General features: G+C 48.9%; 1 protein-coding gene, 3 non-coding genes and 1 pseudogene across 4 annotated transcripts; 2 read left to right on the forward strand and 3 right to left on the reverse strand.

Moving 5' to 3' along the window:
- The first annotated feature begins 1,833 nt into the window (after positions 1-1,833).
- Positions 1,834-11,795, forward strand: LOC134558788 (mitotic-spindle organizing protein 2B-like). The gene is made up of 3 exons (XM_063413013.1): positions 1,834-2,010; positions 2,100-2,242; positions 11,521-11,795. The coding sequence occupies exons 1-3, from the start codon at positions 1,865-1,867 to the stop codon at positions 11,679-11,681; spliced, it is 450 nt and encodes a 149-aa protein (XP_063269083.1). The 5' UTR covers positions 1,834-1,864; the 3' UTR covers positions 11,682-11,795.
- A 2,172-nt stretch (positions 11,796-13,967) lies between these two features.
- Positions 13,968-19,379, forward strand: LOC134558759 (olfactory receptor 10A3-like; annotated as a pseudogene).
- Positions 14,348-14,421, reverse strand: TRNAI-AAU (transfer RNA isoleucine (anticodon AAU)). Its single transcript has one exon. It is a non-coding gene; the product is annotated as a tRNA-Ile (tRNA).
- TRNAM-CAU (transfer RNA methionine (anticodon CAU)) lies at positions 14,518-14,589 on the reverse strand. The gene has a single exon. It is a non-coding gene; the product is annotated as a tRNA-Met (tRNA).
- A 3,328-nt stretch (positions 19,380-22,707) lies between the features above and the next one.
- TRNAG-UCC (transfer RNA glycine (anticodon UCC)) lies at positions 22,708-22,779 on the reverse strand. Its single transcript has one exon. It is a non-coding gene; the product is annotated as a tRNA-Gly (tRNA).
- Between the last annotated feature and the right edge of the window lie 62 nt (positions 22,780-22,841).

Raw genomic sequence — 22,841 nt, forward strand, 5'->3', positions numbered from 1 at the left:
TTGGAGACCACCCTCAGTCCCTTCAGTATGGTTCCCAGCATCCTCCTAAACCACTCACTTGCTCCTGTTTGGAAATCATCCCAAGACATCTCTGCTTGGATGCCTCCACCTAATTTTAAGTTTACACCTATGAACAGTTCTCTGCTTTTCCTTGCACAGTTTTGGAGGACTGTCTCCAAACCAGCATGCTCAGGCACATAGAAGGGGAGATTGTTTAAGCTAAAGGAACATGGATTTAGATTAGATACAAGAAGTATTTTACAATGTGGGTGGTAAAACCGTGATACAGATTGCTTAGAGTGGAGGTCCTATGTGTGGAAACATTCAAGGCCAGGTAGGACAAGGCCTGGAGCAACCTGATGTAATTGAAGATGTCCCTGTTGACAATAGGAGGATGGACTAGAAGACCTTCTGACCCAAACTTAGGATTCTATGATCTTCCAGGTGAGACCATCCCAGTGCCTTGCTAGTGGTATGGCTGTGCCCCTTCCCAAAACATCCCAGCCACGATGCAGGGCCATTGAGGCACAAGGTTGGGTCACCTTTTGACAGACTCACGGGTTGTTTGGGATGTGGAGTGGGAGCATTTGTCTCCAGTGGCTTGGTGTAGGGATGGGATGGGGTCTCTCATGGCAATGCCAGGGGGACACAGTGACTCCTCTGCTCTGCTCTCCATTAACACCGCAGCTCCGGGGGCTGTGTGTGCTGTGCCGGGGACAGCAGTGACGGACCATCCCTCCCTGCTGGCGACAGCTCATTTCCATTTAGATAGAGGAATTTCAATCCCAGTTTGCCAGCTGTTCCCCACGGTGCGACTCAAGACACAGATTTCCAGTTTTCTTCCCCATGCAGGGCCAGATGCTCTCTAGGCCCGGGGGCTGCAGCGCGGTCGGGGCAGCTGCTGCCCGGCCCAGGGGACAGCTGGGACGAGCACGCGGGTCCTCCGCGAGTCCCCGCAGCATCTCCGCACCCGCAGCTGCAGCACCGCCCTTTGCGTGGCCCTGCTGGGTCCTGCCCTGCTCTGAGGCAGCGGGGAGGCCGCGGGGAGGGCAGCGGGGCGGAAACGGGACACCGCACACCGGGCACGGGAAACCCGGACACTGAACAGTGCACACCGGACATGGGACACTGCACACTGGAATTGCACACTGAACATTGCACACTGGAGACCGCACACCTGGACACCGCACACTGGACATTCCACACCGCACACTGCACATCGCACACTGGACACTGCACACTGGAATTGCACACTGAACATTGCACACCGGAGACCACACACCTGGACACCGCACACCGCACACCGCATAGGCACACTGGACATTCCACACCGCACACTGCACACTGGACATTGCACACCCGACACCGCACACCCGACACTGAACATTGCACACCGGACACCGCACACTGCGCACCGCACACTGGACATTCCACACCGGACATGGGACACTGCACACTGGACATTGCACACGCACACTGCACACTGGACATTCCACACCGGACACTGGACATTGCACACTGGACATTCCACACGCACACTGGACACCGCACACTGGACATTCCACACCGGACGCTGCACACTGGACATTGCACACGCACACTGCACACTGCACACTGGACATTCCACACCGGACACTGGACATTGCACACTGGACATTGCACACGCACACTGGACACCGCACACTGGACATTCCACACCGGACGCTGTCACCCCGCGGGCGTTGCGGCCCCGCCAGGCCGGGGCGCGGCTGGAGCGCGGCTGCCGCCTGCCGGCCGCGCCGGGAACTGCAGGGCCGGGCCGGGGGGCGTGGCCGGGCTGAGGGCGTGGCCCGTCCGGCGCGCGTGGGGGCGTGGCCGCGCAGCCATGTCGGAGGGGGCGGCGGGAATGGCGGCCACGGCGCCGATGGCGGAGACGCGGCTGCGGAGGAAGCAGCTGCTGAGCGCGGAGGAGGCGGAGCTGTTCGAGCTGGCGCAGGCGGCGGGCAGCGGGCTGGACCCGGAGGTGTTCCGGTGAGCGGCGAGGGCGGCCCCCGCGGGAGGCGCCGGTGCCGCCGGAGTCCCCTCTGACGGGCGCTGCCGGTGGCGGTGTCTCCCCGCAGGGTGCTGCTGGACCTGCTCCGCATGAACGTGGCGCCGCTCGCCGTGTTCCAGGTGCTGAAGTCGATGTGCGCCGGCCAGCGGCTCCCGCCGGGCCCCGAGGGCGGCCCCGCCGCGCCGGCGCCGATCCCCGCCGACACCCGAGGTACGCGGCGGGCGGGGGCGGAGCGGGGCGGGCGCGGGGCGGCGCCGGGCCCTTCCCGGGGCCCTTCCCCGGGCCCTTCCCCGCGGTGTTCCCGCCCGGAGCCCTCCGAGCACGGCCCGAGCCCGCCGCCCCCCGGCCCCGCGCTGCGGCCGCCGCGGCCCGGAGCGCGCCTGGCGCTGCCCCGCGCCCGGCCCGCCGCGGGAAGGGGCCCGCGGGTGGCTCGGCTGAGCCCGGGGGGCGGCTCGGCCCGGGGGGCCCGCTCGGTGTGAGCGAGCCCCGCTCGGTGGGAGCCCCGGCCCGGGGGGAGCCCCGGCCCGCCCGGTTTGTGTCCATCGTTTATGGGCAGCGAGGGCCCGCGGGGAGGTTGCTGCAGTGTTTGTGCTGCGTTTTGTAGTCTCCTGGCTCTGCTCGCCAAGCCCCTAATAGAAAACTTTAATCTACAATATGACTTAGTACTGCTCTGTTTGTATATAACTCAAAAAAAGTTAAAGTTTCCGGGCCATGAGGAATCCCTGGAAAAGGAGGAGAGCTGTGTTGCTGCCTTTATCCCCATGTACATGGTGGCTTCTAACACTCGTGCAGCGGTTTCCATCCTCTAGAGATGGTGTTTGTGTTGGGAAGATGAAGTAGAAGGCTGTGGAGGACTGTTAGCTATAATAGTTACTGCTTTTGAATGCATTTATCTCACTATAATCTCCATGGACAATAACAACCATAGTCCTGAACTTGTGGCATATATATAAATATATATATATAAATAATTTTACCTTATTCCTAACCAGTTCTAATAAAACTTCTGTTTCATCCCTGAAGTGACTTTTGGTTTGCCAGCTCTGTGGATTACTTCCAAAAGGTTTAAAGAGAAGTAACTGAAGTCTGCTGTCACTGAACCTGGATTCACAGTGGAAAAGTTCATTTCTCTTGTGCTCAAAAGTGTCAGAAAGGAGCAGCAGTGGTGGTTGGGCATGTTTATCTTCTTGGCTGTACTTGCAAATCCTCTCAGAAGTTGAGAGGGGGATTAAATTGAAGATCAGTCAGTTTTGGGGTAAAGGATTGATGCCACAATCTGGCACCTTCATAATGGCAGAGCTCAAGGAGAAAATGCCCTCTTTGAGCAGCTGAGGGGAGCTCAGGAAGTTTGCTGTGTGGATAAAGTGTCCAGGACTCCTTAGACTCAGCATGAACAGGTTTCCCTTTCTCAGGAGATGCTCTTGGTTAGGAATTCCCAGTAGAGAAGGTGGTTGTGTGAGTGACTGAGAAATTACTCTGAATATGCACAGGGGCAAGGGAAGACACCTGTCTGACTACTTTTTCCTAAACAAAATGGGAGATTTTGGATTTTTTCAAGGGTGAAGCAGTGTGCCATTCTGATACCACATTGAGAGGAAACATCCCAAAAGTGCAGAGATTTTGAACAAAAAATGCTGTTAAATTTTGCTCTCTCTTTTTGGTGCTCCAGCTGTTAGAGGCTCCTCAGACTATGGAGGAATGTTGCTGAGGTTTTTGTTCCTGTCTGTCTGTAATGTGGAGCAGCTTTTGTTCTCTCATGTATGCTCTTTGAGTGCCACTTTCTGGACTGGTGAGGCTTTTTTTTTCCTAGCACTGAGCTACTGCTGTGAGCTAATCTTAGCTAGTAGTGGGCTCACTCAGGTTTGAGACACGCCAATGGCCACTTGTTTTTTAATCAGCATTCAGTTTCTCAAGAGGAAAAGCCAGAGCTCCAAAGGCAGAGTTGATGTGCCCTTAACTGTTGCCTTCTACCACCCTGCTGCAGGCACCTTAGAGAGGCTGAGGTTGCAGGAGTTAGTAGCTGTCTTGAGAGCTTAATTTGGTGCTCATTTTGCTTCTTTAACAGAGCTTTTCCTGATCTGAGTCAGATTTCAGTCCTAGTGTGTCCAGCCAGGCTTTTCTCTTTGTAGTATCCCATTAAAATTGACATGTTGATATCCTGGAGTGCTCTGGGACAAGCCCATGGAACCAAAGGCAAAGTGTAGTGAAGTTCAGGGAAAGATGGTAAATATTTCTGGTATTAGTTTGGTTTTCAGTGGCCAGTTTAGTAGATTGCTGCCTTATTTCCCAAGGTTAAAATCTGTCCTTGGTGCAAGTTAATGCACTGGAATTGCTGAAACAGGAAGATTGTGCCCATCAAGCCACAGTTTTGCTGCAGATGTGGTCAAACATTAAATGCTGTGCTTGGATTTTGCCCTCTTTGCAAGCTGTTGCTTGGTAATGGTGATGAAGAGGCACTTGGGCCTCCTCTTTCTTTTCACATTCGTCTCTGACCAAATTCTGATGGACAGCTCTTCTGTACCTCGTCAGAAGGCTTGGTCTTCCCAGCTGTGTCAGGTTTTTTTGTTTTCTGTAAGCTTGTATTAAATTAGAGCCCTAACTCACTTTGAATGAAAGCTTCTCTTTTTAGTTTCTGCCGGCTCAGGTGACTTTGCTGTCACACAGCAGCCACTGACATCAGCTAATTCCTTTCTGAATAAAATTATCATTGAAAAGGTAATGCTCACAAAATGCTTTAGGCAGAATTTAACCTCAGCAGGGGCTTATCACAACTTTAGTCCTGTGTTTTCATTTCTGTGAGTGTAAGAAGTGCTGGTAAATCCTGTTAATATGAAGGGTGTATTTTGTCCAGTCCTCCTTGTAAGAGGAAAATGGTTTGGGTTGAAAAGGACCTTAAAGCTCATCTCATTCCACTCCCTGCCATGGGCAGAGACACCTTCCACTATCCCAGGGTGCTCAAAGCCCCATCCAACCTGGCTTTGGACACTTTGAGGGATGGGGCAGCTATAGGTTCTCTGGGCAACCTGTGCCAGGGCCTCCTCACTCTCACAGGGAAGAATTTCTTCCCAATACCTGATCTAAACTTACCATCCTTCAACTTGAAAAAGAATCACTTCTCTTTCACTGGGCACAGTCCAAGTCCATCCTTCAGGAGCTGGGTAAGTGTTCATAGGGTGTCTGGGGGTGGCCTCTGTGCTGGCTCTGTTCTGCAGGAGTGTTCTGTTTGCCTTGCCTTGCCTCCTTTCCCTTTAGGAGCTGCTGTAAAGAAGGGGAACCTGAGTGCTACCTGCTGTTGGCTCTGCAATCTCTTATTGGAAGATGCTGCTTCCATTTAAGAGGAGGACAGTGCAGCTTCCGTGCAGCACCAGGCATTTGGTCAGGGGAGATGCCTCTTCTGCACCACTGGGACTTGTCTGTGGTGACAGCCCAAGCTCTGTGCTTGTAACAGGAGCAGCAATTGTCCTGTGCAGGCTCCTCAAGCTGCTTCACGCCTTTCAGCTCAGCCCCTGCACTCCCTCCCCTGGCAGAAAGCAGACAAGTGGCTGAAGGAATCCTGGTCTCACCAAAGATCACCCAAGTCTGCTCTGCTCCAGTTGTATCAGTAGTGAGATCCTGGCTTAGGCTTCCCAGCACATCCTGGTGCAGGGAGGCTGTTAAAAACAGCTGAAATAAGGTGATGCAGCAGTTCTGATCAGCACTATTGGTGGTGGGGGGTGCCCTGTAGTTATTCCAGCTTTTGTGGTGATGAAGCTTCAGGGAGGCTGAAATGAGTAGCTCTGTATTTTCCCACAGAACACAGCCATGGCATTCTGTGCTGGCTGGTACCTGAATCCATGACAGCTGCCTGCACATTGCTGTGTGTGGGTATTGGAGCATCCATCTGGCATATTTAGCTGGATGCAGCTTAATTCAAGCTACGTTCAAAATGGTGCCTCAGCGTTTCATTTGGGAGGGAAGGAGCTGGTTTGAAATAGAAAGAATTCCCCAGTTATCCTTTCAGTGTGTGTGAGGGGGAGGGTTCTGTTAGGGACAGCAGTGTTGAGTTTGGCATAGACCAGACATATGTGTAATTAAGTATACCATTTTTTCACATACTGTTTCTATGATTTCTGTTTCCCTCAGCCCACCTTCAAGTCCCTGCTGATTCCCCTGCAGTTTTCTACCTCTCTATACACAGGCATATGTCAATGCCCTGCTCTTTTTTTAGGCTGATCTTAGTCTTTGATGCTTCTCTCACTCTCTGCACTCCAACCTCTTTTTGCACGTTCTCCACTTCTCCAGAAAGAGTGTTTTCCCATAAAATTACTTCCTGAAGTTTGCCCCAGCTAATTTCTCTTCTGAATGTGTTATTAACATGAGCTTGCTTTTCAAAACCTGACTCCTTTGTGGGCCTGTCACTTGATGTGTGGATTTTAAGGCTGCAAGGAACTAATTGACACAGGGAGAAAGAAGCTGGGGTCAGAATGCTCTGCCCAGGGAAACTCTCACAAGCTCCAGTGCTTGTTGGAAAAAACACTGAGCCCGTCACCAGCCATGGGTGCTGCCAAAGGTTCACACCTTTTATGGTCTGTGTGGAAAAATGTGCTGTGGACAGTCACAAGTCCTTTTCTGCCCCTGCATTTTTAACTACTTTTTTCTTGTGTAAATACTTAGATACAGGAAAGGCCTCAGAATTGTTAGTGTTGCTGTTCGGTTGTTTCTTAAATATTCCTTGATTTATTACACAGCTTGTTGCCAACTTTGTCCTTCTTCTGTGTTCTTCTTGCCATCTTTGGGGTTTTTTATCCATCCCTGTTTATCCTTTTTTCTCACTCGTTTCCTTCCCTTTGTGCAGTCTGTCTTGAGCTGTGCCCAGCCTTTGGAGTGGTGACTGTCAGCTCTCCTGTGTGCTGCTGCCTGGCCATGGCAGCTGCTTTGCATTCCTCTTCCACTCAGCCTTGGGTTATCTCAGGGTTCAGCCTGATGTGGGATTTGCAGTGTAGACTTCTGTATTAAGGAGATAAGGATAAGGCTGACAAGGAGAATTCTGTGTGAAGCTCTGATATGGCAGAGGGAATCCCCTTGGAGATGCAAAGGATTTATCTTATGTTTATTTAATCTGGGGTATATACATCACACAGTGAACTTTCCTGAGGGTTATACTGGCTATTATGCTTTAATTGTAAATTAAATATTTCCATGGGATCTGTGTGGTAGCAATGTGTGCCTTGCATGTGAAAATATTCCCAGACACTTTGTGGTCTGCATGTCTTATCTGAAAAAAAGATCTGTAGAATTACCTATTGGTGACTTATATAGGACTAATTAAAGGACTAATAGAGTCCTGATCATGGTTTTCTTAGTTAGTTGCTCATACTCAGGTTTTTTCCAGCACTCCATCAACACCACTCCACTGAGATTTCCTACAGTCACTGACAAACAGTTAGGTTGCCTCCTGGATCTTATTATGCAACTCTGACTCCCTCCAGTTTTCCTGCCATAAACAATAGAGTTTAGCCTTTTGAATTAGAGGCCTTGATTCGTGTTTTGTGAAATGATGGACACAGTAAACACATGGGATGAGTTCTGTGCACAGAGCATTCCTGATGTGAAGTTGGTGCTGTTCCTCTCCCTTCCCCCCAGGCTCACATTCCAAAATGAATATTTTTGTTCTGTATTGTAGGCAACCAACTAGCTTCAATTTATAGACCTCTGTTATCTTCTGGTACAGTAATTATCATGATGTCAGTTATTTTAGAACTGACAAAAAATTTCTCAGCTGTGCTTTCTTAGATGGCTGAAATTGCCTTGGTTAAAAGTTAAAAGTTTCTGTACCTTTCCTCTCCCAGGAGGTGTTAATAAATTTTGATCCTCTCAAAATACAGGTGATGGGTAGTGAAGCAGCCTTTTCTACTTCAGCAGAAACAACAGACGAGCAGCTTTCATTTGTTCTTCCTTACCCAGGAATAAATTGCAAGAAGTCTAGGCTGGAATGCTCACAGCCTGCTGTGCTCTAGTCCAGCAGAATAGGTGGCCATGGAGGTCTCTCTCCTGTCACATTTTTCCTGCATGAGCTTTGCAGGATTACCTCAGCCTCTGAGCTTTCCTCTCTGCTGGACATTGAGCTAAATGCTGCACTGGGATAATTTTTTCTATAAGTCTTTTCAGGCTGATTATCGAGGTTTTTTTCCCCCCCTCTTTTTCATGCTCTGCAAGTCAAGACCTGACAGAAAGGAAAGGGATTTAGAGGAATCCTGTAAATGCCAGACTTGTCGCATGCACAGTAATGAGATACGAGTTTGAATGATAACTGAGTGATAATTCATTCTTTCCTCCCACCCTACCAAAGAAACACTCAAAAAATCAGACTCAATAGAGCTCTCAGAGAAGAGTGAGGGGCTTCTTCCCCATCTTCTCTTTCTGTAATCCTATGTGCAAGAGAAAGAGAGAAAATGAGATACCCCTGGTGTGGTGGTGAAAACTAGCAAAAAGAGGAGCAGCCAGGGACATGTGAGAATTTTAGGGAAAAGGCTGATGTGTTTCCTGATGATCAGTGATAGCAGAGAAGCTCCTGTGGCTCTGCTGAGCAGTCTTGAGGGAGCCACTTATCAAAAGAGCAAGAGAGGTGAATGATTTGGGCTCTTGGGTGATGTTTTAGCTCTGGGAGGAGCCCAGGTTGTATTCACTGTTGAAGATGTGGCAGCAGCTTTGAAGATCTGAGAGCTTTGTTGCAGAAGAGGACATCTTGTGGAGTTGATGCCAATATAAGCTGCAGGAGATATCTTGGGAATGTTGCAGCCCTGGTATCCCTGACTGTGCTACAAGTGAATGTACCAACAGACATTTATGTCTTTATTATTTATTTACCAAGGAGAGAAAAACCCGTAGTTCTTGTTACTGCTCAGAGGCTGGAAAGGATCCCTGGAGGGAAGCAGTAGCTTGAGTAGAGAGGAAGCTGAAAGAGAAGAGCTTTAGATTTCCACTTCTGAAAGCATCTTTGGGGTTCTTTTCTTTCCGAAAGCTGATTGATCTCTTGCCTCCTGCTTGACACAAGGCAGTGTTTCTTTCTTCCCCTGGTGCTTCAGACTGCCTGTGTGCACATACCATTCTTCCCAAACTGTGCCTGGCTCTTGAGATAAACAGCTCCTGCTCCTGGGGTCATCTTTGGGGAGGCAGGTTTTGATTAGTCTCTCTCTTGACTTGTCTCTTGCTTCCGTGGCTGTTTGGGCTGCAGTTATTCTGTGGCAGCCAGACACATTCAAGGTAAAAATCTCTTATCAGTCCCCCAGGGGAACAGCTTCTGTCCCTGAGCCAAGCAGACTTTAGGTGATGAAGTGAGCAAAACCTCCACCCCCTGTCTCTTTGTGCTTTCAGTGGGAAGGAGGGAGGGTTTGGGGGAAGAAAAGGTGTTCCTAAGGCCTTAATTTACTTCTCTGATTTTATTAGGAAGAAACTGGTTTTGTATCTTTGAGATGAGCCTGTTTTGCCCTTGGAGTGTTTTCTCCTGGTCCTTAATTCAGGCACCCTTTGTTAAATTTTCTCTCCTCTGCCCAGGTGTAACATGGCAGGGTGAGTGAATGGCCTTTGTGGGTGCCTGGCATTTGGCCAGTGTCAAACCATGACAGTCACCAAGGAAAATATCAGTGAATTCCTTTTGTTCTCCTGTAGTACTTGAATTAGAGAGTTTATGGTCATTGAGCTGCTTTTGTGCTTTGTGGTAATTGGATCTGTTATCTCTGATAGTGTAACTGAGGGAAGCACAAACCATGCCTGTCCCTGCACACTTCAGAAGCTGTCCTTATCTGGTACACGGGTCTGCACAGGCTGCTTCCAAAAATATTCTGGGTATTTATGCAGTTTAACTGCTTTGTTTTACTGCGATTTCAAGGCTAGGGGGATGGAGGGCACGTGCTTTGAGTGCAGCTTCTCTTCAGTCAAATGACTCTTTCTCCCCAAGTTGTTTCAGCTGGGTCAGAACATTGAGGGCCTGACTCCAGCAGTGCTGAAGGGTACCAAGGGTGTAGCTGGAATTGTAGATGGGCTGAGGACCTGCCCTCTCAGCAGACAGCTGCATGTGAGAAGGGGGAGGACATTCACCTGGGGACATGTCCAGGATTGCTAAAAGCATCATGGTGAATAATGCTTTTATTCCTGCCACTTTTTCTCTCAGATACTGTGAGATCACGTATTACCCCTGCGCAGCGTGTTTGTTTTCATGAACAACACTTGCTTTTGTGAAGCTGCTTACAGTGCCTGAGCTACAGCACAGCTGGCAAGGCTGGCTGGCTGAGGTGGGATGGTGACTGCTGGCACATCACTGCCGTGCTTGACAAGAAGAGAGTTTTTCAAGAGCACCTGACTTGGCTGGGATAAGTGAATGGATTTCTGTGCCACCCAAATTTTACAGATTAATAATGGCCACCTGCTCCTACCTGGAAGTTCTCAGATTGTCTTTCTGGTGCATCAAGGTGTTATCTGGTAGTATTGATGTGAGTCCTCTTCCACAGTGGTGAATAACTGTGCACTGTCCATAGCACAGGTGATCCAAGATGATTTCCAGACTGTGTCCATGGAGACTGTAGAGTGTAGAGCAGCTGTTGGTATTGTGGAAGTTGCACTGTGAATGGTTGCCAAAATGTCACTCTTCATTTTAATTGCATGCATGTAACTATAGCCCACTGTATTCCTGTTTTGTTTCCTTGTTGCTATTATTTATTTTTCTGATGCTTCATGGAGGTTGCTGTCTTTAGTAAAAGCTGTACATCATGTCCCTTTTATTCTCTTTCCTAAAGTAAGTCCTACTTCTCAGGAAAAGTCAGTGTCCCTTATCCCCTCCTGACATTTGTAGTGACTCTCTCCTCTGACAGGATCCTGTTGCCCCTTGCCTCCCTCAGCTTCTGGCTTTGTACCCACTGCTGCTTCCTGCTCCTGCTCTGCCTCTTGGAGCCCATCAGTTGTGCCTCCAGGAGGGGAACTCTCACTTCCTGAACGCAGTAAGAACATCTGGAAGTCCTGTGTAGAAGTCTGATTTCCTGAAAACACCAAAAATTATAAGAGATCAAATCTGCTCACTGAGTGTCAGAAGTGATATGGAGAGAAGTGTGTGTGAACTGATGATGTGGCAGCAGTCTCAGACATTGGTGGACACTGGCACATCCTTTCACTTATCCCAGCTCGAGGTACTGGAAGCTCTCGGTGTTCCAGCAGTGCTGTTTGCTATGCTGCTGTTCCTGTGTGGAATGGCTGGAACAAAGTGGCTGGTTACTTTGTAGATTAAACCTCAGGACGGTTAAAAATGCTTCTACTGTAACTTCTTTGGGTTTGGTGGCACCCATACCTGTTGGGCTGAATTCACCAATTTGCTTTCTGCACCGGATGCCGAAGGTGTTTGTGAGATCTAATGGAATTTTGCCTCTTGCATGGTTCCTGAGGGAACGCTTGTGCCTAGCTGCTGCGTGGTGATGCTTGGGTTGGGATGTGAAAACTAACGGATGTATCTGTTCATCCAGGGAGAAATAAAACCAGCTCTGCTGTCAGTGGGTCACAGATTCTGGCCGAAAGAAGCAGCCGGGAAGGATCTGCACAGAGGATGCCCCGGCAGCCGAGCGCCAGCCGGACACAGAAGGCAGCAGCCTGTGGGAAGAGCAGCGGGGGAGGCAGCAGTACCTGAATCAGGCCTTGGAACAGATGGATTTTGGTGCTTGACAATGTTTATAAATTGTTCTTGTTAAGGCTGTTTGTGTTGTATGTATTAACCTAAAAACATGATTTGTAATACAGGGAACAGAGCTGTTGGTTCTTATTTCCAAAACTTCCTTTGGCCACGCAGACTGCTAGGAAATGTTCCTGCATTTGCTTGCCCTGTTTCTCCATGTGCCTGTTGACAGCATTCTAGCACCTACACCTGAAACCAGACTGGTATCTCCCAAGACATAATCCCATGCTCAGTCCTCCCAGTGGTGCTGATGTGATTATTCATTTACAAAGCATTACAGTCCCCTTTGCCTCAGGAGCCAGGTCAGATGAGGGGGTTGTGCCAGGTAAGGGAGGGAACAGCTCCATCTTCACTTAGGGCAAGACACTTACAAGTACCTAAAACAGGTAAGTGGGTTTATTGGAGCTCAGGTGTTCCCATGCATGGTTCCAGAGGGTCTCCAGGCAGTAGGGTGCCTCCTAGTGGATCTGGGAGCTCAGTTAATGAATTCCACATCCCTAATTAGGAGAAAGTGCCTCCATTCTATGGGAGTAAGATGGTGATTCCTAAACTCAAGATTCTACCTCTCACAGGCCTGCTTTAACAGGTGCTAAAATGAGATTTGCAAGGTCTGGGTTTCTCCTGCTCTGATCAGATAACAAAGTGCAGCTGCTCCCCTCAGTAAAACGGAGGTGGTGGAGTTCAGAGGCCTGAGGGGAGGTAGGCAGGCACAAGTTATGGTCACAATGCTGGGTGTCAGGAGAGCAGACTTTGGCCTCTGTGGGCATCTGCTTGATACAGTCCCATGGGCTCGAGCCCTGGAGGGAAGTGACACCCAAGGAAGAAGGCTGATATTCTAGAATATCAATGCTCATGAGTGCTCCCACCTGAGAACCCAGAGCTGCATCCCATGCCTGAACTCCAACTGTAACCCTGACATCTCTTCTTGGAGCCATGTCCCTGTCCCCTATCAACCCCCCCCACCCCTTGTTCAGCCCCTTTTATAAACTCAGCCTTTGTTCCCTCCAGGCTCTGTAGAGCTGGAGATGCTGCTGGGGGATGCTGTGACGTGGGGCTTGGCTGGGGTACAGCACCTTGGGACAGGGGCTGTCCTCTGTGGCACTTCAGCTCAATGTCCTGGGGGCTGTGGGTCCCCTGAGGTTGCCAGGGACACTAGAAGGGACAGGGCAGGCTGTGGGGTGTTTTTGAGGGGTGTTAGGGTCAGCCAGGGCTGCAGGGAGCCCTAACCCATGAGACAGCATTAGGTTATTTGATCAAAAGCTCATCTCCTGGAATGAAGATGAGCAGGGGTAGGTGGAGTAGCCCTGGGAACCTCCACTGTACTAGGGATTCTGTCCTGGCTGCTCCCAGGGCTCTTGTTGGGTGCAGAGGGTGAATGGGGCCACTCTGCAGGTTGCCTTCTCCCTTTCCTATCTTCCTTTGCCACATGGAAAAAGGTCCTTGACCAGGTACCCCTGAAGGAGCAGGCACTGCCCTTCCACATGTCTTTACAAAGGTACTTAATTTATTCACCATATTCACCATATTCACCATAATTTATTTCTATATGCTAGGGGCAGAGGTCGTGGAATGGGATACAAGGGAAGAGCATTTTTAGATCGTGGCTTCTGGGATGTTCAGGAGAGGAACAAGTGGGGAAAAGGAGGGATCAAGGTGATTTTGGGGAGCCATAAATGTGGGAAAATGGATAAGAATATGATGGCCTGTGCGGCATCTAATGCCCATCTACCTGTCTGGGATTACAGACAGTCTGTTCCTCCTGGGGTTACACACTGAGCCTTGCTGGTGGCTGAAAGTGGGGGACATGGACATTTGTCACTCTTAGGGCACTTCATCAGGGGCAGGACACTGACTGATGCACTTTCTGACAATTAGTCACTGTTTAAATGGGCAATGTTGACTGTAGCATTGCCAAGGAGGCTATAAAATCCACAGATAATTTTACAAGATTTATTTCATAAAGCAGTTGAAGCAGATAAGCAAATCAAACTAATTAAAGCTCTGTCAATATTTGCACAGAGATATGCGATGTCAAGTGAAATTCATACTACCCAAGCGACTTCAGCATTCTCAAGAGTTTAGAAGGGTAACACAGAATGTGCAAAGTTTGACCTTGGCAGAGTGACCTTGGGCAGCATCCTGACTAAAAGGGGGAGATCCCACCAGTCCTTCTCTGAGGACAGCTGACTCCACTGCCCACCAAAGCTCCATCAGCCCCAGCTGATTCTTACCTGTCGTCAGATGGTCACAATAAACCTTGCAGGCCCAGGTCTGACCTTCAGCCCCTCCACAGCACCAGCAGGTGCAATGGTCAGTGCTGCACACCTGAATCCAGCCATGGCACGGCTGAGGTCAGTCCCAGGTCTGGAGGGCTGCTGGAGCGGCTGCACCTGCCACAAGCACGTGGTGAAGTCTATCCTTAGACTAGAATGAACACCTGCAAAAGCAGGAGTAGGGAAAACAAGGGGAGAGCCTAGAAGCTCTCCCAGTGGACCGTCTGCCAGGGCTGAGCAGTGCAGCCGGGATCCCTGTTTTCCTACAGGCTATTTCCCTGCACTATCATTGCCAAAAAGAGGAGAAGCGGATGGGGAAAAAAAATTGAAATTCGGGAAAAACCAACATGGCCCGTACGGGGGTCGAACCCGCGACCTTGGCGTTATTAGCACCACGCTCTAACCGACTGAGCTAACCGGCCCTGCCGGTAGCGCCCTGCCTAGCCGGCCATACGCCGCCGCCACCTGGTGGCGCGGAGACGGCTCCACCACCCGAGAAAAGAGAGCAAAAACAACGCTAGCAGAGGATGGTTTCGATCCATCGACCTCTGGGTTATGGGCCCAGCACGCTTCCGCTGCGCCACTCTGCTGTTGTGGTACATCTAGTTCCACAAGCACATCTGGAATTTCGCCCCGCAACGCCGGTAGAACCAACAGCCTGTGCAGGGAAATGGGAACACCCCGTTAGCCCCACAACGGGGGATAACGAATGAACGCACTGTGGTGCCCCACTTCATGTTACAGCTTTGACCTTCTCCTGGGAACAACAGGCGAAGTCCCCACTGTGCTGCTCAAAGCAGAATGGAGAAAAAGCCAATCTGGTATCTACTGGTTTTTGGCTTGCCGAATAGGAGCTGCCATTCACCTGTGGTATACAACACTCGTCCATCAGACTTTAGGAAAACAGGCAAGCGTCTTGTGAGGAACATATAAGAAGGCCGGTGGGTGGATTTTTTGCACAAGTTTCTCACAAATTCGGGAGCATGGTTTCCCAAACTGCTGTCAGTGGGAGATAAAAATATTTTGGGAAAAAACCTAGATGAGAACATAAAGCCTGGGACTGAGGCTACTCAGCACATCACACACCTTGTGCCTGCCTCAGACAGCACCACTGTGTTCACAGCAGCCCTGTCAGTAGCAGGACTCAGGCACAAAAAGAGGATGTGCTGTCAGCATTGTAATGTGGCTCCTTATTTGAGGAGAGGCTGAGGATATCACCAAGTGCTTACCCAGCACAGAGCATGTTTTGCCCTGAGGGGTTGCTGGCTGTGACTTTGTGCCTCTTCAGTCCCACAGCCTCTTTCTAACAAGCACAAGAAAGTGGGGTGGACCCCTGGGAGGTTGGTGTTTTGGTCCTGGGGTGACCATTCCCCAAAAGCTGTCGACTCTATTGGGATGTTCCTGACTTGTACCATCAGTATCTTGACCCCTGGGGTACTGAGTTGTGTACCACGGCCATGCTCAAAGAAACAGACCTCTCACCTCTGAGACACTTTTGGGTCCAAGAACTGGGCCACTGCAGGTCCTAAGGAAGGTGGTTTCTCCACCTTCGTTGTCTTGGTTTGAAAGACAGGTATCTGCCAAGGAAAGAGGGAACCTCCCTTAGAATGGAAAATATGACTCTCTTCGTTCTGAATTATTATACCTTTGAAATTACGGGGCTTTCATGCAGAGATATGGGAAAGGATTATCAGTTCTTTACAAGTGTGTGTGTGTGTGTGTGTACAACAACACAAACACCCAGCCCCGGCAGCAGCACCAAACAGAGGCAGGGCCCAGTCCCGGCCTCTCCCGCCTGTGGCGCTTTCCCCTGGGTGCAGTTCCGGGCACGGCCGGCAGGGGCGCCGGTGGCTCCCGGCCGGGCAGGGCGGGTGACTGGCACCCGCAAATTAAGAATGGATATTATGTGTGTTAAGGGAAATTTTGTTAAGGTTTAAAGTTCTTTTGATGTGAAACTGTTGTTGTAAATTGTTTTTGGACACACCCTGTTCTCCCTTTAATCCTCTCTTCTCGCATCTGTGTTGTTGCCAGCAGACAGCTCTGGTAGTCAGGGCTGTCGGGGCCATGTGGGGAGGCCCTGTCCCTGTGCCCCTTGCATGGGGCAGCAGGGAACGGGGGGGGAGCTTGTCGCTGGGGGGTCTTGGCATGACAACACCTCACCTCCCATCAGGTTGCAAGAAAGTCTCCATTTGGACGGCAAAGAAGATATATAACGAAAAATGTTGAAATATATGTGACCGCTTATAAATGTGTATTTGGCTGGTGCAACACCAGGGGTATTAAAGGCAGAGCTGCCATTTTGTGGATGAGCCTCCCAGCGCTGCCTCCTTTTGCTTTGTGCCCCCTCTTTTATTTGACCTTCAAGCCAACCAGGATCATGTGTCCTGACTGAACCATGTAACAAACTTGAATTTACTTAGTCTGGATTTTCAAGGTAATGGGATGAACTCCTGTGTCAAGCAAGGTCTCTGGCAGCCTCAGCCTTAGGGACTAGGATGATGAAACCCAAAACCTGCTTTTTCTGCAAAGTTCCTTTCTACCCAGACACCCCCTTGCCTGCTCTGTGTGTTGATAGGAAAATAAACTGCAGCAGCCACAGTTCTGAGCCCTGAATACCACTAGAAAGTAACTGCTAGCAGGACTTCTTACCACACAGCACTTTGAGCCTGACAATCTTGACCACAGGCATTATTATCTACTTGCCCACAGCATGTCTTCCAAATTTAGATGTAAGGAATCTGTAGCAGACTGTACTGAAGGCCTTGCTCAAGTTAAGGTGTGTGACATCTATTCTCTTCCCGTGTCTATCCAGTTACCTCACCACAAAAGTCATCCAGATTGAACACACCTTACTTGCCCTTCTTGTATTCATGCCAGCTGTTCCAAACTGCCTTCTAGTCCTTCAAAATGTCTTCCAGAAGGAATTTTTCCTTTGTGTTTCCAGATACTAGGTCAGACTGTAGTTCCTCAGCTCCTCCTTCTTGCCATTTTTCAAGAGGGGGGCAACGTTTGCCTTTTTCCTCTTCCTGTGGTCACCATGACCTTTCAAGGACCACAAAGAGTGAAGTCACAGAATCACAGAATCACAGACTGGGTCAGATTGGAAGGGAACACCATGGGTCATCTACTCCAACTCCCCTGCTTAAGCAGTTCTGATCCAGTCTCATGAGTTTTCATATCCGCTGTTGATCTAAGTGGTTTATCTGGGTTTTCTTACAGTGCTTTTGCTCCCACATGTTTTCCCAGTAGGCTTAAGGGACAGGGGGCCCCGGAGGCAGATCTTATTCCCAGAATGCAAAGTAAAAAAGTCACTGCATACCCCAGCATTCCTGAGTCTTTTCAGTGCCCTGAGTTGTGAGGCCCAGTGACCCTCAGACTTGTATTTTTCTTAGACTTTCTTTTTCTGTCAGTGTTCTTCTAGAAACTCTTCTTCTTGCCCTCTGATTCCTTGCCAGCCAATTCCAGCTGAGCATCAGCTTTCCTAACTCTTCCCTGCATGGTTGATATTCTTTCCAGTCTTCCTTGCCCCATTTTCACCTTTAGTGCCCTTCCTTTCTCTTTTGAGCCATCAGTCAGAAGTCACTCCAGGGGCTCCTGTATCCTTTTTGAAGCAAAACAGCCACCCACACAAAATAAACAAAAAGTAGGAAATTAATCCTCACTATTGCCCACAGTAACACCTACAACTACCTCAGAGCAGGCACGAATCAAAGGACTGCTGACAGGCAAAAGCAGTTTGTTCCTCCCTATTTCCCCTTCATTGGATTATTGATAGCCCAGGTTTGGTTCTCCTCACTGTCTCCCTCGCCATTTGACAGTCAGATTCATGTTCCTGTACATTCTTGTTCATTGCTTTCTCTCTTTCCTATCTTCCTTTACCACATGGAAAAAGGTCCACGACCAGGTACCCCTGAAGGAGCAGGCACTGCCCTTCCACATGTCTTTACAAAGGTGCTTAACTTATTCACCATATGGGCTATTTCTATACAGCCTTTGGTGGCTTTGTTTAATTGCCCACAGCTACTGCCGATGTCTGGGGGACAAATTCACACTGTCCAAAGAAAGCCAGTGTCAGGGGGTGTGGGAAATGGTAACTTCAGGTTAAGCTTCACCTGAAGCTTAACACCACAAACAGTATCTTTAGGATCTTTTATACATGTCTGCTGGTGACATGTTTATACAATAATATGGTATTTACTTAACCCAGAAGTAAAAGTGGAAAACTGCTTGTATGAGGAAGTGGGTTAATTGCAAAATGCAAAGTAACTCCGTTTAATCTTAAACTGTCTGCAACAATATAAACATCCTACCTCTTCCTACGCCCCTCTTCCCTGGGGAGAAAAGCAAAGGGGAATGAAAAGATTCATGGATCAAAGTAATGGCAGTTAAATAACAAGAGCAAAAGCTGTACACACTAGCAAAAAATGAAATTAATTCACTGCTTCCCATCAAGAGGTGTTGTGCAGCCTCTTCCTAGGAAGCAGTGGCTCCGCATACCTAACCATGAAGACAAATACCTTAACCATGACCATGCCCTCTTGCTTCTCTATCCCAGGAGCTTTTATTACTGAGCAAAATATCCTATGGTATGGAATATCCCCTTGGGCAGTTTGAGTCAGCTGTACTGACTGTGTCCCCCCACTCAGCCTACTGGTCTTTGTGGGGCTTGGAACTGGAGAGAAAAACATGACTCTATACCAGCTCTGTTCAGCAAGAGAAAAAATATATGTGTTTGAGCCACAACTGCAAAGCACAGACCATCAGGGTGGCTCTGAAGAGAGTAGACACCAGCCAGGGGCAGTACAATCTCCAGCTCTTATTCCATACCCTCTGAAATCTCCAGCTCTTATTCTGTAGTGTCTGGATTCACTCTCATGTCCCTGTGGTTCTGAGCTTCACCACGTGGTTGTTCTCCCTGCCCTTCTGTGGGAGAAACATGGTCGATCATCTCTTTTGTGATGTTTTGCCTGTGTTAAAGGTGGTGTGTGCAGACACAGCCTTGTCTGAACTACTGATTTTTACTGCTGTTGTCATAATAGTGATGATCCTTTTTCTCTGACAGACATTTCTTACCTTCTCGTTATCCATGCTGTTCTTCAGACACCATCAGATGTGGGCCAGAGACAACCCTTTTCCATGTGTGCAGCTCACCTGGTGGTGGTGACTCTCTTCCACAGCACAGCTGGCATCATTCACCTGCAACCCAAGGCCAATTTTTCATCCAACATGAAAATGGTTTCCCTGTCCTACAGTTATCATCCCAATGTTCAACCCCATCACCTACAGCTTGAGGAACCAGAAATTCAAGCAAAGACTGAAGAGATGCACTGACAAGTGGTTCCTTAGGAAATAGGTCACTGTTTTTTCACTGTCCAGGTGATGGATTCCTTGTAGCTCCACAGAACATAAGACATCCCCTTGTAAAAAAGTTAAATGAAATTTAAAAATGAAATTAAATTCCTTCAAAGAGACCTGTGCTATTTTAGCAATCCTTTGCTCTTTTTTTGAAAAAAATACTTCCTTGCCAATCAAAAAGGATTGGATGGTAAGAAACAAAACCTAAACCACATCATCTTCCCCCTACCTTCCCTTTTTTCATGGGTTCCATTTCATGGTATTTTTATTGATGATTTGGACAAGGGGATTGAGTGCACCTTCAGTAAATTTGCAGACAAAATTGGGAGGAGTATGGATCTGCTGGAGGACAGGAAGACTCTACAGAGGGATCTGGACAGGCTGGATCAATGGGCCAAGACCAATGGTTTGAGGTTCAATAAGGTGAATTGCAGGTCCTATGCTTATGTCACACCACTGGAACACTCCAGGCTGGGGCAGAATGGCTGGAAAGTGCCTGGAGAGGAAAGACTTGGGAATGCTGGCTGACAAGAGATGAACGTGAACGTGTGTCCAGGTGGGCAAGAAGGCCAATGGCACCTGGTCTGTACCAGTCATGGTGTGTCCACCAGGACCAGGACAATGAGTGTCCCTGTGTACTGGGCACTGCTGAGGCCACACCTCCAATCCTGGGGTCAGGTTTTGGCCCTTCATGACAAGAGAGACATTGAGGGGCTGGAACATGTCCAGGGAAGTGAACAGACCTGTGAAAGAGTGTGGAGCACCAGGAACAATTAAGGGAGGCTCAGCCTGGAGGAAAGGAGGTTCAGGGAGGATCTTGCTCTCCACAACTCCCTGATGTGATATCGTAGCCAGGTGGGGGCCAGGCCCTGCTCCCAAGCATCAAGCAACAGGAGAAGAGTGACTGGCCTAAAGTTGCGCCAGGGGAGGTTTAGGTTGGATATTAGCAAAAAATTCTTCACTGAAAGGGTTGTCATGCACTGGCATAGGCTACACAGGGCAGTCACCATCCCTGGAGGGATTTAAAAGATGTGTGGATGTGACACTTAGGGGCATGACTTACTGGTGACCTTGGCAGTGCTAGATTAATGGTTGGACTTGAAGATCTTAAAGGTTCTTTGGAATCTAAAGGATTCTATGATTCCTGAAACCTTTATTTCTTCCCTTTAATGCCCAGCGGGGAGTTGTGGTCAGTTCATAACAGTCTGCCTTTGCTGTTTCTTCCTCCTCCCATTTTTCCTCTGCTCCAGTGTACATCCTCTCTGGGGTAGCAGTCCTTCAGCATAAATCTGCTCCAGTGTGGGCTGTCTCCAGGCCACAGTTCTTTTGGGGAATGGTCCATATCCAGGATTCAGGCAGGCAGAAGTGTCCCTGACAGGTCAGGGGCTGCAGCTATGTGGTTGGACATGCACATGCTCGACTCACACAGCCTGTCATGCTGCTGGGCCTGGCAAGCTTCCACCCTCATAAATACACAAGACCTGTGAGCATAACACTAAAATTGGTTCTGCCTTGCTCTAGTTCTGCATTTCTAAAAGTACAACTGGTTGTTCTAGTTTTTGCTCTTTTGTCAAAATAAAACAATGAACACCTGCAGTTTCCTTTCATATTGAGATTATTTTGGGGTTTTTTGCAATTGCTGTGAACCATTACTCCATCATCCTCCCCTGAGCCTCCAGGGCTTCTGGTCTCTGCTTGTCTCCTCAGAGAATTCCTGCAGTGTGTGGTGCGTGTATGTGCATGCCTGGGTGTGAGTGGAAATGTTTTGATTAGCCACAGAGGTATATTCCCTGAAGCATCTAGCTGGCAGTTTACAGGACAAAAGTGCATAAGCTAATTAAGAATTACTATTTTTCAAATCTTCGTGCTCTGTCTGAGCATGCAGAAATGCAGTTATGAAAGGCAAAGCTGAAATGGAATTGCATCTGGTCAGGGATGTCAAAGACAACAAGGAGGGTTTCTGTAAGTACCCATGTGACAGAAGGCACACACAGCCCATTGATGAATGAGCTGGAGAACTTGATGATGCAAGACATGGAAAAGGTAAAGGGAAGGGGGCAGACAAGACTTCTGCAGGAGGTCCCATGGTGTAATTCTAGATTCTGCATCTGGTGATCTGAGCCTTTTTGTTCCCTTAGCCTTCCCCTGAGCATGCTGACACCCTCACAGCCCTTCTCCAGGCTCTGTCTCAGTAGCCTAGAATAGAAGAACATGAATGCTGTCCTTAGGGAAGACATGTTGTCTGTGATCATTCATCTTGTTTTCTATGTACATTAACAAAGTTTCCCAGTAGATCTTTTCCACAATCTTGCCAGGCACCAAGGTGAGACTGATCAACCTGTAAGTCTTCAGGACTTCCCTTTTTCTCTTTTTAGAAATGGTGCTTATATTTCCCCTTTTCCAGTCACTGTGAATTTCACACATTGGCACAATTTTTCAGATTTTATGGATAATAATTTAGCAACTTCTACCAGTTTCTCTTAACCATAAGTTGTAGGAGAAATTAGGCTGTTTTATGCCTTCGTTACCAAAAACATTATTACACTAAATTCCAGTAAACTTTAGCATATCACTGTGGTGCTGGAGCCTGGAGAGAATAGCTCAGCAGCCTTACAGGTGGGTTGGTGATATAGGGTGTCTGAGCCAAGCAGTCATGGTTGTTAACCAGGTCATTTCAAATGAAGTTCCCACACGTACCACAGTCTGTTTTCAAGAAAGAGTCCTACATATGAAATGACTCTGTGATATGAACACAGACATTGTACGTACCAGCATCCCCTCTGAAGGAGAATGACAAAGCATTTGACCAGCTGGCACTGCAGAGATGGAAAAGGAGGAAGATGGAGAGCAATTTCACTCCAATGTGACACTGAGACATTTTATAAAGAGCAGACCTCCTCCCACTATACCCCCAAATGGCATAACTGCCCTCATGAAGTGTAGTTCATGCCTTGGTCCTCATCAATGACCACATTGTCAGTCTTCATCATTACCATGCCACAGCAGCACACTTCTCTTGCCAGGTGCAACCAGCTGCAGCAGCAACACAGAAAATCCCTCTCGTCCAGCTCCTGTAGAATCCCAGAGCCACCTCAGCTGGAATAATCCGCTGGTGAAAGCAGAGTGTCCTCCATGGCCCCAAGAGCTGGTGCTGTATGAACATTTTTCCCTGGGAACGGTACTGGGGAGCACCAGAGATGAGCAGAAACCTGTCCATCAAAACAAGGTGCCTCATGGAAGGGAACGCAGGGCCAGACTGGAGCTGGGGTTTGTCACCCAGAGTTACAGAGGCACCGCACAGGTTGCGGCCTCCGTGCTGCTATTCAGGACCAGGTGAGACAGCAAAATTTGGATGCGTTGGCCGGGAATCGAACCCGGGTCAACTGCTTGGAAGGCAGCTATGCTCACCACTATACCACCAACGCAGCTGCACGGCTGTGTGCTGCCTGCTCCCGCAGTTCAACTGCACCCAGCCCCAGGCACAGGC

The sequence above is a fragment of the Prinia subflava genome, chromosome 15, assembly GCF_021018805.1.
Source record: "Prinia subflava isolate CZ2003 ecotype Zambia chromosome 15, Cam_Psub_1.2, whole genome shotgun sequence".
Lineage (NCBI taxonomy): Eukaryota > Metazoa > Chordata > Aves > Passeriformes > Cisticolidae > Prinia > Prinia subflava.

Excerpts from the sequence above, each read along its gene's own strand:
- LOC134558788 (XM_063413013.1), top strand. The coding sequence starts at position 1,865 with ATGTCGGAGGGGGCGGCGGGAATGGCGGCCACGGCGCCGATGGCGGAG. Across the intron at positions 2,011-2,099 it reads CTGGACCCGGAGGTGTTCCG|GGTGCTGCTGGACCTGCTCC; the intron begins GTGAGCGGCGAG and ends GTCTCCCCGCAG. Across the intron at positions 2,243-11,520 it reads GATCCCCGCCGACACCCGAG|GGAGAAATAAAACCAGCTCT; the intron begins GTACGCGGCGGG and ends CTGTTCATCCAG.